This window comes from Marmota marmota, unplaced genomic scaffold (assembly GCF_001458135.2).
Source record: "Marmota marmota marmota unplaced genomic scaffold, marMar, whole genome shotgun sequence".
In the NCBI taxonomy this organism is placed as follows: domain Eukaryota; kingdom Metazoa; phylum Chordata; class Mammalia; order Rodentia; family Sciuridae; genus Marmota; species Marmota marmota.
Window position 1 is genome coordinate 24914566 of NW_026000068.1, and position 17492 is coordinate 24932057.

The following is a 17492-nucleotide window of genomic DNA, read 5'->3' on the forward strand; positions in this document are numbered from 1 at the left end:
AAAGGAAAAATAGTGTAGAGTTAGATAGCTTACAGAAAAGAGGATAGATATAATTGTCATTGCCTACCCCAAATGAGTACTAGAGATTGAAGAGTGTGGTGGTGGTGGGGTACCACTGAGGGTACACCCTCAGACCTTTTTATATAATTTATTTTGAGACAGAACCTCACTAAGTTTCATAGGTTGGCCTTGAAATTGGGATCCTCCTGCCTCAGCCTCCAAAGTAGTTAGGATCACAGGTGTACTCTACTGTGCCTGGCTACAATTATCTTTTATATATATATATATTTTAGTTATAGATGTACACAATATCTTTATTTTATTTGCTTTTTTTTTATGTGGTACTGAGGATTGAATCCAGGACCTCACATGTGTGAGGCAAGTGCTCTACCCCTAAGCTACAACTCAATCCACCTACAATTATCTTTTAAGTGCATAAGATTTTTAGAATGAAAAAATCAAAAGCATGATATTTGCTACAGAAAAATCAAACAAGGATAAGTTCTACATTGCATGTGAAGATGATTTTGTTTCATGTTCTGCATTCTACAGATGATTAAAGAAATGCCTTTAGAGGAGAGGTAGTCTTTATCTAAATATTCTAAAAAAATCTTGAGTATGACTTGTCCAGATTCTTAAGGAACTTTTAAATATTTTTTCTTAATGCAGAAAAGTTGAAGTTTTAATATATTTTAGTTTTGGTTGAAGTGCATAATAACTTTGGCCAGCGTGTTTTTTTTTTTTTTTAACTTGGAGAAAAAGAGGTGTACATTCACCCCCCCCACCCCTCTCCCACCCCCCCAGTGGCTCAGTGGTAGAGCGCTCGCCTGACATGTGCAAAGCCCTGGGTTCAAACCTCAGCACCACATAAAAATAAATAAAATAAAGATATTGTGTCCAACTACAAGTAAAAAATAAATATTAAAAAAATTCTCAGTTGGCCATTTTCTTTTCTGATTTTTGGTTGACTAGAACTGAACTGCAAACTCAGAGTATATTGGGGAATTTAAATCCTACTCTGAAATAATAGGAGTATAAAATTATTCTTTAATGCCAAATTTGCATTAGACTGTGCTATTGAAGATAACTCTATGAAAACATTTCAGACCCCAAATAATTTTATTTTGACATTGGTCTTACTCACTTACCATTATTGTGTTCCTACTTTTAGGTATGGAATTGTTTGAAGAGGCATTGCGTCGATGGGAACAAGCTCTAACCTTTCGCAATAGACAGGCTGAAGATGAAGCCTGCGGTTCCATTAAACTGGGCGCTGGGGATGCCATTGCTGAAGAAAGTGTAGATGTAAGGGTGATTTATTGATGAGGAAGAATCAAACTGTTTTTTTGTTGTTGTTGTTGTTGTTTTTTGTAGCTGTAGATGGACAAAATGCCTTTATTTTATTTATTTTTATGTGGTGCTAAGGATCAAATCCAGTGCCTCACATATGCTAGGCGAGTGCTTTGCCACTGAACTACAGCTCCAGCCCTCAAACTGTTTTTTTTTTTTAATATTTATTTTTTAGTTGTGGTTGGACACAGTACCTTTATTTTATTTATTTGTTTTTATGTGTTGCTGAGGATTGAACCCAGTGCCTCATGCGTGCTAGACAAGCGCTCTACCACTGAGCTACACCCCCAGCCCCTCAAACGTTTTTTTAATGTTGATTCAGTGTATCTGCTTTCAGTGGCATTGACTGGACCTTTTTATCATTCTCTTGGGATTATGTGGGATATTTCTTGTTGGGTGTTTTCTGTTCAGTTAGTTGCCATTCATCAAGTTTCTTACTTTCCTAGGATAGTTAAGTAGACAGAAATGTTCTTTTTTTTTTTTCTTTTTTGCAGTTCTGGGGATTGAACCCAGGACCTCAAGCATGCTAGGCAAGTGCTCTATCACTGGGCTCTATTGCCAGCTCAGCAAATAAGATTTATTTTTTTTTTTAATATTTATTTTTTTAGTTGTAGTTGGATACAATATCTTTAATTAATTTATTTATTTTTACGTGGTGCTGAGGATCAAATCCAGGGCCTCGCCTGTGCTAGGCTAGTGCTCTACTGCTGAGCCACACCCCCAGCCCTAGCAAATAAGATTTCTAAAGGAACTTTTTAAAATCTGTCTTGTGCATTGGGTTTAATTATATGCTATTATAATTCATAAAAGTAAATAATACATAGAAGTAAAACTAGATTGGTCCTTAATGATCATTTAGGTAGATTAGTAGTTCTCAAACTTGAGCATACATCAGAATCACCTGGAGAAGTTGTTAAAACACAGATTTATGGCCAGTGTTTATAATACTGTAGAATTGAGGTGGATCATGGGATTTGCATTTTTAATAATTATGCTGCTGGTTCAGGAACCTTATTCAAGAACCCCTGATCTAGTCGAACTCCTCAATTTTACAGATAATGAAACTCAATCCCTGATAACTGAGATAATTTTGCCAAATTAACTAGAATCCAGGCCTCATGATTTCTATAGCGCCCTTTTTACTGCCTAACAGTAGGCTGGTGTTTGTTTTCATTTTTGTTTTTGGCGGTACTGGGGATTGAACTCTACCACTAAGCCACATCCCTAGCCCTTTTATTTTTTGAGACAGGGTTTCACGAAGTTGCTGACATGGGCCTCAACTTGTTTCTGCCTCAGACTTTCGAGTAACTAGAATTATAGGCATTACAGGCATGTGTCACCATGCTTAACTAACAGTTTTATATATCCTGCTTTTTGCCTGCATTAAGTAAACATCTTCTATGTTTAGAATTTTAACATTAGAATCTAATTTGTTCTATTCTCTCTTTGTAGGATATTATTAGTACTGAATTCATCCATAAACTTGAAGCTCTGCTACAAAGAGCATATCGTCTCCAAGAGGAGTTTGAAGCTACCCTTGGGGGGTCTGATCCTAATTCCCTTGCTAATGATACTGGTAAGATGGATCTTTTGTTTGGTTTTTATGAAGTATATGATTTTCTTCTTTTATATTCTTGAAATCACTTGGTTATTAATACATTTGTCTTTTGTACCAATAAGTTAGATATTTAGTTTAAAATAGCCACGAGGGGCTGGGGCAGGAGCTCAGCGGTATCACACTGCCTGGCATATGTGAGGCATTGGGTTTGATTCTCAGCACTGCATACAAGTAAATAAAGGTCTATCAACAACTAAAAATAGGAAGGAAGGAAGGAAGGAAGGAGGGAGGGAGGGAGGGAGGGAAGGAAGGAAGGAAGGAAGGAAGGAAGGAAGGAAGGAAGGAAGGAAGGAGCCAAGAGAAAAAAGTTCTAATCTGTGTGTGTACACTAAGGATTGAACCCAGGGTCATTCAACCACTGAGTTACATCTGGCCCTTTTTTTTTGGTGGGGAGGTACCAGCGATTGAACTCAGGGGCACTCGGCCACTGAGCCACATTCCCAGCCCTATTTTATATTTTATTTAGAGACAGAATCTCACTGAGTTGCTTAGCACCTCGCTGTTGCTGAGGCTGGCTTTGAACTTGTGATCCTCCTATCTCAGCATTCCAAGCTGCTGAGATTACAGGCATGCGCTACTGTGCCAGGGCCCTTTTTATTTCAAAAGGGTTTTCTAAGTTGTTGAGTCTGGCCTTGAACTTGTGATCTTTCTGCCCCAGCATCCTCAGTTGCTGGGATTACAGGTGTGTGTCACCAAGCCCAACTCTAAGAAAAGGATTCTTGTTTTTTTTTTGGTGGTCCCAGGGATCAAACCCAGGGCTTCATGCATACTAGGCAGTCCTGAGAGAAGGAATTTTAAAATAATTCAAATGTAAAATGAAAATAGAACAACTGGAAACTCTAGGAAAGTGGTAAGAATCAACAGAAAGAAGTAGGAAAAAATTATAAATATAAGGAGGGAAAAAGAACCCTAATCCTATCCCTAAGCCTAACTCTGAGACTTTTAAGGTCTTACACTAGGAATGTTTTGTCTACTGTTCTACCTGCAGTTCTTCCAGCCTCATGATAAGGATTATGTAGGTGTGTAGTTGGTCTTGGATGTGCATCTCAGATTTGATGCTATTTGGAATGCCCCAAATGTTTTTATCTATAGCTTCTTTAGAGGTTGATAGAGTCTAACTCAGTTTCTTCAGATTATAAAGATTTCTTGGGTACTTCCCCATAACATCTACTTTAGGTCCATATTGCCTCTAGACAGAAAGACCCCTGGACCAGTTGCTTAATTTGGGGAGTCTTCAAGTTGTTTCTGAGGAAATTATTATTAGTTTGAAATACTAAAAAGATAGGATGTTTAGAACAGGACCCATAGTCAATCCAGACATTCAGTTAACTTAGGTTTGGAATAAGTTCCTCAGCCCACTCACGTCTTAACCCAGCTGTCATTGGCTATTAGACTAGCTTGCTTCTTGCAGCATTGAAGGGCCTTTGCCTGCTTTTGTCTTGGAAAGTACATAGATAAATAATAATTACAAAGCTATTACATTTTATTCCTTCTTAAGACTTGTTTGGATATTGCAGGTTTCCATTTTCGAACTTTTGGATTGAAAGAACTGACTACTATGGCTAAGTAAGGAGTAGCTTTATTATATCTCTTATTTGATATTAATCAAAATTATTTAGAAGTCATTTAACTTTCCTCATTCTCCAAGTCCAAATTCATTTTATACATTTAATTTGTATTATTGGCAGGCAAGTTATATTAGTAGTCATACATAAAGAGAGCCTCACAAATGCCTTCAGAGGCTCAGGGGTGAGTCTAAACCAAGTATTATTCTGACGTTAGTGAATACTTCATTGTTTTGGAATCTGCTTTGTCTTACTTAATGAAATTAATTTATTTTCTCTTAATAACTTTTTTTTTGAGACAAAGTTTCCCTAAGTTGCCCATACTAGCCTTTAACTTTCAATTCTTGTTTGTCAACCTCTGGAGTGGCTGGAATTACAGAAGTGTGCCACAGTGCCTGGCTCTCTTAAGAATTTGGTAGGGGGCTGGGGATGTGGCTCAGGCAGTAGCGCGTGGCATGCGTGCGGCCCGGGTTTGATCCTCAGCACCACATACAAAGATGTGTCTGCCGGAAGCTAAAAAAAATAAATATTAAAATTCTCTCTCTCTCTCTTTAAAAAAAAAAAAAAGAATTTGGTAAGCTTTCAAGGTTGGAATATTTGTTAGCCACCATTGTGTGTGTGTGTGTGTGTGTGTGTGTGTTTTACTGGAAATTAAATTGAGGGTGCTCTCTAAGCAACATCCCAAGTTCTTTTTATATTTTATTGTGAGACAAGGTCTTGCTAAGTTGACTAGGCTGTTCTTAACCTTGTGATCCTACGCCTCAGTCTCTCTGGTCTCTGGGATTAGAGGCATGCGCCACCACACCTAGCCTATTACTTTATTTATAAGCTCTTAAGCACCCCAAATTCTGGCCTAAACAATAATTGTTCTATTCCTCTTATTATAGAAGTCAGACAATTTCTGGCAAATGAAATGAAGATTTGACTCAGTTCTCTAATAATGAAAGTATTTACTGACTTGTGAGGGTTAGTATTAGGTATGATGTGTTGAAATCACTAGGGGGCAGCACATTTATCTATATTTTGGATGCCTATGACTCATAAATGCCATTCAGTAGCTTGTAGCACTGGGAGTTAAATTTAGGTCATCACTTGTTCTGGCAACGTTTTGTGTACACCTGCTACTGTAACTCAGTGATAGAAAGCATGAAAATTATGCACAGAAGATTTAAATAGATTTAAATCATTAGCATGAATTTAAATCCATTAAGATTTCATTCATTTAAGATTTAAATTCATTAGAATGAATCTCCATTACTGTTAAGTTCTTTTAGTTAATAGCTAAATACTAAGTGGATTTGTAGTTTCTGTTTTTCAGAAGCTTATATTTTGTTACAATTTTTGGAGATTCTACCAAGAACCTTCAATATGATTTCAGTGATAGATTAGGAACATGGACTTTTTTGTTGTTGTTCTAATTACTTATATATGACAGTAGAATGCATATTGACACATCATCCATAAATGGAGTATAACTTCTCATTTTTCTGGTTGTATATGATGTAGAATTACCCTGGTCATGTAGTCATATATTCACATAGGATCATAATTTCCGATTCATTCCATTATCCTTCCTACTCCTGTACCTCCTCCCCTTCCTTCACTTCCCTCTGCCTAATCCAAAGAACCTCTATTTTTCCCTAAGCCCACCCCCCCCTTATTGTGAATCAGCATCCACATATCAGAGAAAACATTCAGCCTTTGGTTCTTTGGGATTGGCTCATTTCACTTAGCATGATATTCTCCAGCTCCAAGCATTTACTGGCAAATGCCATAATTTTATTCTTCTTTAAGGCTAAGTAATATTCCATTGTGTATATATACCACATTTTCTTCATCCATTCATCTGTAGAAGGGCATCTAAGTTGGTTCTGTAGTTGAGCTGTTGTGAACTGAGCTGTTGTAAACATTGATGTGGCTGCATCACTGAGGTATGCTGATTTTAAGTCCTTTGTGTATAAACCGAAAAGTGGGATAGCTGAGTCAAATGGTATGGTTTCATTCCAAGTTTTCTGAGGGAACTCTGTGCTGCTTTCCAGAGTGGTTTCACCAATTTACAGTCCCAATGTCTGAGAGTACCTTTTTCCTGCCAACATATATTGTGGCTTGTTTTCTTGGTAATTGCCATTATGACTAGAGTGAGATGAAATCTTAAAGTAGTTTTGATTTGCATTTCTCTAATTGCTAGAGATGTTGAAAATTTTTCCATATATTTGTTGTTCAGTTGTATTTTTTCTTCTATGAAATGACTGAAGAACATGAACTTTGAAGGCAACCTAATATAGCTTCAACTCCTGGCTCTTGTACTTGCTATGAAAACTTAAGCAAGCCTTGACCTTTGTTAGACTGCTTCTTCAATATAAGATGCAGGACTATACTAGATTAACTCTGTAGAATTGTGGGGATTAAATGAGATAGCATATATTATGTTTAGCACAGACAAAGTGACCACTTTGTTATTGATTTATTATTGAAATTGTATTCTAGGTGTTTAAAGGGACCTATTGTGAGATGATTTAAGAATTACATGGTTACAGGTAAATGGAAGTAACTTGTTCATTACTTCTTTTTTAAATATTTTTTTAGTGATCAATGGACCTTTAAATTTACTTATATATGTATGGTGGGAAGAATACAGTACCTCATACATGCTAGGCAAGTGCTCTACCACTGAGCTACAACCCCAACCCTCATTCCTTCTTTTATTATGATGATGTTGGATCATTTTTAGACAAAATTCATTTATGGGAATAAATTTGATTTTATATTATCTTAGTAGCATATATTTGCATTGACTGAAATAAGATATTTAAGTCACATTGAAAGTTATTTATTTGGGAAAGTAAAACAAGATATTAAATCTTCTTTTCCTCTGTTAGGAAAAAAAATGTCATCTGAAGGATTTGCAAAAGTGATTATGTATAGCTAAAAGTATTGGCTTTCCTTGATATCTGCTCTTGTCATGCATAGGAGGAAAACAAAAAATGATAATGGATATACTTCCTCCTGGTAGTACATCTATTAATTTAGTAAATTCTGTCAATTCTCCCTCTATAATATAACTGTCATTCATTCTTTTTTTTTCTGCTTCTTCATTAATATTTTGCTTGGATTTAATCATTCTGTTTGTACCCCTTCCTATAGTAGTGCATCTACATCTTATTCCTGGGTCTGACTTATTTCATGTAGCCTGAAATATACTTTTTTCAAAATGTCTAATTATTTCTTAAGCCCCTGGATATCTTAGTTCTAGGAAGTCCAGGTTTAAAATAGGTCCTATTAAAGGAAATGATATGTACTGGAATTGCATCTTCCTTATTGATTAGATTTTTTGGAGTATGTTTGTTGACTTTATTTTTAAAAAATATATATATTATAGTTATACATATTTGGGTTCATTTTGACATAATTTTATAAGCATGAATATAATTTGCTCTTGGTGTACAGCTCCTGTTTTGTCACTCAGTCAAATTGGACAAAGTCTCTTCCAACTGAAATTTCTAAGATTTTAGTTGTATAATCAACTCCAGGTTTTTAGTAAAATTTCCTCTTTTTCCATTCTTCTGCTGATGCTGTTCCTTTGCATAGTTCATCATACTCTGAACCTTCCTCTTTTGCCTATAAAACATAATTGTCTTCAAAGCTATTTCTTCCATGCATTTATATCTGCATTTCAAGCTAAAGTAAACCCCTCTTACCTTTCTCTGTTCCTTCATAATGGCATTGGTGGTCTTTGGGGTACCATCTGCCTTTGGGCTCTGGATAAATTGAGAACACAAGAAGTATTTAAATTTTTTTTAAAAAATTAAGTTATAGTATTAACTTTCTAAAATTCTTTTTCCTAATACCTAGATTGACCAATGTGGTCAGTCTTCCTACAATACCTTCTGTTCACTTTATAAAATTTTGTGGAGAAGAGCTGGGAATGCAGAGCAGATAGCTAGCATACTTACCAGTCAGCTGTTTAGGGATCCCCTGCCTGCCTTACAATTCTTGGCAATACTCTGTTAAACAGAGGAGAATGAGATCCAGCACAAAAGTAATAGTATGCAGACCCAGAATTTTCTCTAGAAGGTCTGACAGAGAGAGAGAGAGAGAGAGAGAGAGAGAGAGAGAGAGAGAGAACGAGAACTAGTGTGCAATGAAAGCCATGCAGTGAACAATAACTGTATCTTATTTTCTTCTAAATCCTTAATGGTACTCAGGTTCTCAGCATTAGCTAAGTTACTCTTCCCACAGGGAGTGGTAATGAAGAGGTAAAGGTGCAACTTAAAATGTAAATCAGTATAATATACTTTTTAAAACTTTTGGACCTATAAATATACTTTTTTCAAAATGTCTAATTATTTCTGTAAACCCCTGAATATCTCAGTTCCAGGAAGTCCAAGTTTAAAATAGGTTCTATTAAAGGAAGTAATATATACTGGAATTGCATCTTCCTTATTGATTAGATTTTTTGGAGTATGTCTGTTGACTTTATTTTTTTTAAAATATGTATTATAGTTATACATAATATTTGGGTTCATTTTTGACATATAATTTGCTCTAATTCAGTCCCCAATGCTTCTCCTTTTTATTCCCTCCTCACTCCCCCGATCCCTTTCCTCTACTGATCTTTTGTATCATTTACAGTTTTTTGTTTTTGGGTTTTTTTTGTTTGTTTGTTTTTTGGTACTAAGGATTGAACTCAGGGGCACTTGACCACTGAGCCACATCGCCAACCCTATTTTGTATTTTATTTAGAGACAGTACTTAGTACCTCACTTTTGCTGAAGCTTTCTTTGAACTTGAGATCCTCTTGGGTAAGCCTCCTGAGCTGCTGGGATTACAGGTGTGCGCCATCATACCTGGCTATTTTTTTTTTTTTAATTAGTGCATTATAGCTATACATAAAAGTGAAATTCACTATGGTATATTCATATAGGTACCTAGAATAATTTGATCAGTTTCGTTCCATTGTTCCTCCCTTTCCCCTTCTCTCTCCCTCCCCCTCAATCTCCTTCCTCTACTCCACCGATCTTTCTTCTATTTTCATGGAATTCTGACCCCTCCCTCTTTTTTCTTACTTTGGTCTAGCTGGGTCTGACTTATTTCATGTAGCTTGATGTTCTCCAGTCCCATCCATTTACCAACAAAATTTCATAATTTCATTCTTTATGAATGAGTAAAACTCCATTGTGTATATATACCACATTTCCTTTATTCAGTCATCTGTTGACGGCCATCTGGACTGGTTCTATAAACTTGGCTATTGTGAATTGCACTGCTATAAACATTGAAGTGACTGTGGCCCTATATAACATGCCAATTTTAGTTCTTTTGGATAAATACCAAGGAGTGGGATAGCTGGTTTCTATGGTTGTTTCATTCCTAGTTATTTTTGTTTATTTGTTTTGGTACCAGGGATTGAACCCAGAGGTGTTTAACCACTGAGTCACATCCCCAGCCCTGTTTATTTTTTATTTTGAGATAGGTTTCACTAAGTTGCTTAGGGCCTCACTAAGTTACTGAGGCTGATCTCAGCCCTCCTCTCTCAGCCTCCTTATTTGCTGTGATTACAGGTGTGTGCCACCACAGGTGACTCCATAATATACTTTTTGAAGAATGGATAGAAGTCCCATATGAACTAGGAAGGTGGTAGGTATTTAAAGGTTTCCTCAATTGGTGTTGAATACTTAAAGCAGTATGATTATAATTATTTCTGTACATATTTAATCTGTTATACTAGACATTAAATTCCTTGTGGGCGGAACACATATTTAGTTTTTCTGTTATGTTCGATGCCTTATAATGTTGCATCAATGTACTATATATATTAATAGGTCTGTGGAGGTTTTTTTTGTTTTGTTTTGTTTTTGTACCTCATATTGAACTCAGGGACGTTTAACCATTGAGTAACATCCCCAGCCCCTGTTTTGTATTTTATTTAGAGACAGGGTCTCACTGAGTTCCTTAAGGCCTCACTAAGTTGCTAAGACTAGCTTTGAACTTGTGATCCTACTGCCTCAGCCTCCCAAGCTGCTGAGATTACAGGTGTGTACCACCACGCCCGGCAGGTCTATGGATCTTATCAAGGTGTTTATCAGAATCACTGTGGAGCTTTTATTTTATTTTATTTTTTTAAATGTATCAATTATTTAATTTGGTTCTTGGTAAGTCATTTAGAACACCAATTTATGGGAATATATTCCAATTGTTAGAGCAAAACCAGTTTCATATAGCTCTGAAACTGAGGAATAGCTTCGATTTTGAGTAAAATTTGTGACTCCACAGCTTTCTGATCAATCTTTTTCTTTTAACTGCCCCAAACTATTTATTGAATTTGATTCCAGTATAATTTTTAAACTTCTTTCTCAAAAGGAGTCATAAGAGAAATGTCAGTTTTATTAAAATTACAAATTTATAAGAACATCTAAAAACACATGGTATTAGTAAAAGCTATGCCATTTCAAAAGATTGTTATTGCTTCTCTGTCCTCAAGAGACTGCTGTTGCTCTGTGCATCATTATGTAACCCATTTCCATTTCCCAATTGAAAATAAATTGAGGCAGGCAGTGATCAGTGTTCTAATGTTAGGCACTTCCTTGACTTCATTGATCTTCATGGACAGAGAAGGATCTAAGTACAGGAATATGACAACACAATCACAAGTATTTGGAAGGGCACTGGAAGTATTTTTGGAAAAATGGAGAAGCCAATGATTCACTCTGCCTTGGGTGGATGAATAAAAGCGCAGGTCATTTTGAGGGTGGGGCTTCATTAAGAGTGCATGAGATAGGCATGATTCCTTGCCTTGGTTACATTTTCGAGATAAATGTTAGTGATGTCCTAAAAATAATCTTCCCCTTTGCAATCCGAGTTTGGATGCCACAGTCACTTGTAGGGTATAAAAATATGTAAATATCCTCCTGCACATTGGTCACAGGACATCCATACCCCAGAAACACCTCATCAGGAAGCAGACATCAATCTTCAGTTGTCATTGCTTTAAAGTCATTGAAGCCAAACGAGACTACAGTTGATCTTTAAGACTGCTGGTGCACTGTATCCAAACAAAATCACAGCAACAAGGAGATGAACTAAAGCTAGCTTCAAGAGAGACTTCATGACACCAGACCAACAACAGCCTTAGAACACAAAGACAAAAAAAAGCTCTGATCAATCTTGTACTGCACTATAATCTCATATTTCTTTTTTCTCTGTGTCAAAGATTTTACCTTCCTAGTGTCTGGGCTTCTACAACTACTGCTTCTTGAAATAAGCACCAATGAGGTGTTTTAGGATTTTTGTATTGCTGATATTGATCTCTGGAGGTGGTGATAACGAATTTCTGGTGTGTTCCATGCAGAGGAACTTGATTGAGGGAAAAAAGTCCCATCACAAGTAGCAAGCCACCACTCAGTTGTTTTAGCAAAACTGCTCTCTTGCCTCTGTGGCACCCAGTGAGGATGATCAAGATGGTGATGCTGGCTTGCAGTTTTCTCACGTGCTGCATCAAGGGGTTTTTGCCTTGGCTCAACAGCTTTTGTGGTACATCTTAGTAGGATAGTATCTAGGCATTTGTAAAGCTTAACCACGCTGGTACTACCATTCTTGTCACCACCAGCTGGTTTTGTGACAGTAGCAAGAACCTTCTCCTCCTCCTTCTCCTCAAGCTTGGAGGTAGCAGCTGAGTACTTCCTCTTGTACATGGATGGCCTTTCAAGAACACCTAACAGATCTGGACTATCTGCCAATTTCTCAAACCAGGACAGGGTTTCAGCTGCAATGGGGCTTCCCTTTCTTGGGTTCCTTACCCTTAAGGTCACGCTTTTTAACCTTGCCAACTGCATCAGCCTTCTTGGCTCCAGGTTTCTTCTCCTAAGTGTCTGGCTTCTCAACTGTTTCACCCACCATCTTGTGATATGGGAAAGAGAACTGCAGCTTCTAATAAACAGCATCCAAGGCTTTGATTCACACCTACTGGAATTGAAACTTTGGAGTTGAGGCTATGAAATAGATGTATTTCATAGTTTAGCAGCGGATTCTCATGTGCATTACTACTTAAGGGTCCTTGAAATAATACTTGAATGATAGATGTACACATGATAGTTGGATAGATAGATAAAATGGTAATATTAGATTTTCTGCAATAAGTTTATTAGTATTATAATTTTAGCTGCAGTTAAATTTAAGTGTGGTGGTTGACAATGGACAGCTGCTGCTAGAAGATTATAAAATTTAGAGTCATGGGAATAAAATTTAGTCTTGAGGTTTAAAGTTAATAAATTAAGCTCTATTGCTAAGGCAAAACCTGAAATAGTTACTACAAGGACTGATATTTTTAGGTATAGTGGTATACTTACAAGTGGAGTATTCATGGGGTAATATTATTAGAGATAAAAGAATCCAGTGAAAATGCTGCCAATTGCATATCAACGCAGAACTTTAATTTTAGTGAAGTAGAAATGTAGCCAAAACTAATTTCTCTACTGGTATGAAGAAACTATAACATATGGTTCATATCTATTTTCATTTAAGCCTCCAATTTATAGTTACAATAAATTAAGACACCAAATTACTAAATATTACCAAATATTCTCTAAAGTTGATGCCAATAAGTTTATTTCTCTGTAAAAAAAGATTGAAAATGTACAGGCTGGGGGTATAGCTCATTTGGTAGAGTGCTTGCCTCACATGCACAAGACCCTGGATTTAATCCCTAGTACCATGCGCATGCACGTGTGTATACACACACACACACACACACACAAACTGAAAATGTATTGATGCTTTTTTTCCTTTCCTCTTTTCCACTAGGTAAGGTTTCTTGGTGGTGGTTGAGTTTGTTTTGTTTTGTTTTCATTTTTTAATTTTTTGTAGTTGTAGTTGGACAGCATATCCTTATTTTATGTGGTGCTGAGGATCCAACCCAGTGCCTCACACGTGCTAGGCAAGCGCTCTGCCACTGAGCAACAGTGGTTTTGTTTTTTAAAGTTTCCATGCCTAGCTGGCGTTGAAATTCCAGCTCCTTGGGAGGCTGAGGAGGCAGAGGCATTGAGAGTTCAAGGCCAGTCTAGACAAACATAGTGAGATCCCCCCATTAAAAAAAAAAATTCATGTTTTTTCTTCTCTTCAAAAATGAAAGCTCAAACATAAAAATGTAGTATTGTGGCTGGTGTCTGTCTCTGGACCCAGTGCCGTGTCCCCAGGTGCAGGCTACCACTTGTAGGGGACTATGGCAGGGTTGCCGTGCCCTAAGATGGAGGCAACTGGGGGAGCCCACATTGGTAGATGGGGGTCCACGTGGCCACGGGAATTCCTGTGCCTGGGCTATGGCTGGGATTCCTATGCCGGTGCTAATGTTGGTAGTCCTACTCGGGCACCTGGATGTCCTGCATGGACAAGTGGCCAGGAGTCTTACGCTGAGGCCTCCAGACATAAAAGTGTATAGAATATGTTTTAAAATTTTATCACATACTAATGTTTTGCCAAATATATTTAAGATTTTCTAAACAAAGAATTATCATTGCAGTCGGGGCTGGGGTTGTGGCTCAGTGATAAAGTGCTTGCCTGGCATGTGTGAGGCACTGGATTTGGTTCTCAGCACCACATATAAACAAACAAATAAATAAAGGCCCATCAATAACTAATAAAAAATTTAAAAAAAAAGAATTGTTATTGCAGGTATAGTTGAAGGAACCTATGAAATTTCTCAAATTTGGTTTCTTTTTCCAGAGATATTGTTTTGGTGTTTATCATAAACCTGGACTTACATTTATATACATATATAGATAATGTTCCAGTGTTCTTCATTGTGTTTTTTTATGTACATTTACAGGGCTCCCCCAAGATATTAATGTGGTAATGAATCATTAGTGGTCATGAAATCAGTTCAATGAGTTGCAGCCAACATTAAAATAAATGTACAGGTACATATACACTCCATTATGCATCTATACAGACATACACATATAACACATACATACAAGTATACATATATATTCATACATGCATGCATATATTATTTTATGAAATTTGTTTCATTTAGATATCCATGTATCTGTGTCTACTGGTTCCAAAATGTGTTTCTTACTTTGCATCATAGACAAATAAGAATGACAAATATTGCTGTAAATGTAGAATTGATAACGTGGTCAATTATTCAAGTATTTAGCCCTACTATATATGTTAAATTATTAAGGTCTGTTTGGTTGTACCAAGATTTTTAATTTTTTTTAACAGTACTAGCGATTAAGTTTAACATATAACCTCCCTTTTTTGAAATTTTTATATCAAACAAGATAAAAAGTTGTCCAGGCTGGCTTTGAAATTCTCTTGTGTCAGCCTTCATATTTTTAATTTTAATGTTTAACCACATTTATCAATCTTTTCCTTATGGTCTGCACATTCTGTGTATTATTTAGAAGGTATAATAATATATGTATCTGTGTTTTCTTTGGAAAGTTTTTTTTTTTTTTTAAATACTGTGGGTTGAACCCAGGGGACTCTACCACCAAGCTGCATCCCCAGTCCTTTTTATTTTGAAGCAGTGTGTCACTAAGTTACTAAGGCTGGCCTCAAACTTGGGATTCTTTTGTATCAACCTTCCTAATTGCTAGGATTATATGTGTACACCCACCCCCCTTCTTTGGAATGTTTTAAAGTTTTGTTTTTCATATTTAAATCTTCAATCCTCCAAAAGTTTATTTTTTTAATGTATAGTACTGTTTTGTTTTTAACATTTGAATAGCTCAGTACTACTCACTGAGTAATATATTCTTTTCTCATTGATTTTAAATGTTCATTCTGTCATATGTCAAGTCTCCTTGTACGTGTGTTTTTTCTGGGCTTTCTTTTTTGTTGTGTTAGTGTGTCCATTCTTGCATTGGTTCACAGTGTTTTAATTATTGTAGTTTTATATCTCATAATAAAATTTGAAACCTATCTGGGCATAGTGGTACATGCCTGTAATCCTAGCTACTTGCCTGTAATCTTAGCTACTTGGAGGCTGAGTCAGAAGAATTGCAATTTGGAGTTCAGTCTTGGCAACTTAGAAAGACCTTGTCTCAAAATTTTAATAAAAGGGGGGCTAGGCTGGGGATATAGCTCAGTGGTAGAGTGCCCCTGAATTCAATCCCCAGTATCACAAAAGAAAGTAAGTCCATTCACTTGTCTTTTTTTAATATTTTTTTTTTTACTATTCTTAGCCCATTGCTTTTCCATGTGAAGTTTAGGACAGCTTGTCAAATTTCGTGAAACACTCTCTTAGGATTTGATTATTACATTGCATTTATAGCTCAGCTGTGGGAGAATATGTATTTTTATAGTATTAGTCTTTCTAGCTAGGAACATGAAATGGTTCTTTATTTAGGCATTCATTTATATCTTTCATAATACTTTATCATTTGTACAATAAAGGTCTTATACATCTGTTTTCCTAAGTTCCTTATAGTTCCATTGTCTTGTTTTTCTTTCAGTAATGGATATTGAATCCAGGACCTCATGCATACTAGGCAAATGCTCTATAATTGAGCAACCCGCCCAGCCCTTTATTTTTTTTCAAATTTTGGGACAGGGTCTTGCTATATTGCTGGCCTCGAACTCCTCCTGCCTCAGCTTCCTGAGTAAGTGGGTAGGATCGAAGTCATGTAATCCTACCCACTTACTTTACCCACTTTGCCAACTGATTATCATTTTAAATGGTATTTTTAAGTTTTATAATTTTTATTGTTAGTACCCAAAATGTTTTAAATTTTTGCATTGAAATGTTAAAAGCCCTTGTGAACTATAATTCTACTACTAGGAATTTGTCATGGGTTCTTTTGAAAGTTTTATTTAAACCACATATTATCTATGAATTTATTTTTTTCTTTTTTCTTTTCTTTTTTTTTTTTTTTTTTCTGAGGGGTACAAGGATTGAACTCAGGAGCACTCAACCATTGAGCCACATCCCCAGTCCTATTTTGTACTTTTATTTAGAGATAGGGTCTCACTGAGTTGCTTAGTGCCTCACTTTTGCTGAGGCTGGCTTTGAACTTGTGATCCTCTCACCTCAGCCTTCCAAGACGCTGGGATTATAGGCATGCACCATCATACTGGCATGTTCATTTTTTGCTAACACTTATGCTTTCATATCCCCCTGCCAATCTTATTGTTCTGTTTTTTCCCCCCTGTGGTACTAGGGATTGAAATTTAGGGGCACTTTACCCCTGAGCTACATCCCTAGTCCTTTTTTTTTCTCGCGGGGGGACCGGGCATTCTAGAGATTGAACTCAGGGGCACTCAATCACTGAGCCACATCCCCAGCCCTATTTTTTATTTTCATTTAGAGATAGAGTCTCACTGAGTTGCTTAGAGCCTCACCATTGCTATATTACTAAAAGCCAGCTTAGGCTGGCTTTGAACTCCTGATACTCCTGTCTCAGCCTCCCCAGCTTCTGAGATTACAGGATTGCACCACTGCACCCAGCCATCCCCAACCCTTTTTTAAAATTTCTAGACAGAGTCTCACTAAGTTTGGTTTGCTCCTGTTTTTTTTTTCTAAAATTATCTGAAGATCTGTGAAGTTTGGAGACCCAAATATCATAAGTAAAAAAAGTATTTTTATGCATGATTATTTTTCTTTAATGAGTAAATAATTTTGTAAACTTTGAATAGTAGGCCATAATTGGTGATGAATTCAAAAATGTTTGTTTTATTACTTTAATTCAAAAAACACATTTAGGGGCTGGGGATGTGGCTCAAGCGGTAGCGCGCTTGCCTGGCATGCGTGCGGCCTGGGTTCGATCCTCAGCACCACATACAAACAAAGATGTTGTGTCCGCCGAAAACTAAAAAAATAAATATTAAAATTTAAAAAAAAAAAAAAAACACATTTATTCTACATATTCATATAATTTATACATATCAAATATATAATAAAAGTATATATTCATATCTTATAATAAACAGAAATTTATGTTATTTGAATTTTTTTG

General features: G+C 36.4%; 1 protein-coding gene and 1 pseudogene across 4 annotated transcripts in view; one reads left to right on the forward strand and one right to left on the reverse strand.

Annotated features, from left to right (window-relative positions):
• Miga1 (mitoguardin 1) overlaps positions 1 to 17492 on the forward strand; it is a 73509-nt gene that overhangs the window by 20834 nt on the left and 35183 nt on the right. For all 4 annotated transcript variants that reach the window (XM_048814107.1, XM_048814108.1, XM_048814106.1 and 1 more), the window contains exons 6-7: positions 1172 to 1305; positions 2803 to 2926. In XM_048814107.1, coding sequence (XP_048670064.1) covers positions 1172 to 1305; positions 2803 to 2926 — 258 coding nt within the window. The remainder of the gene's footprint in view (positions 1 to 1171; positions 1306 to 2802; positions 2927 to 17492) is intronic.
• Positions 10695 to 13587, reverse strand: LOC107146432 (annotated as a pseudogene).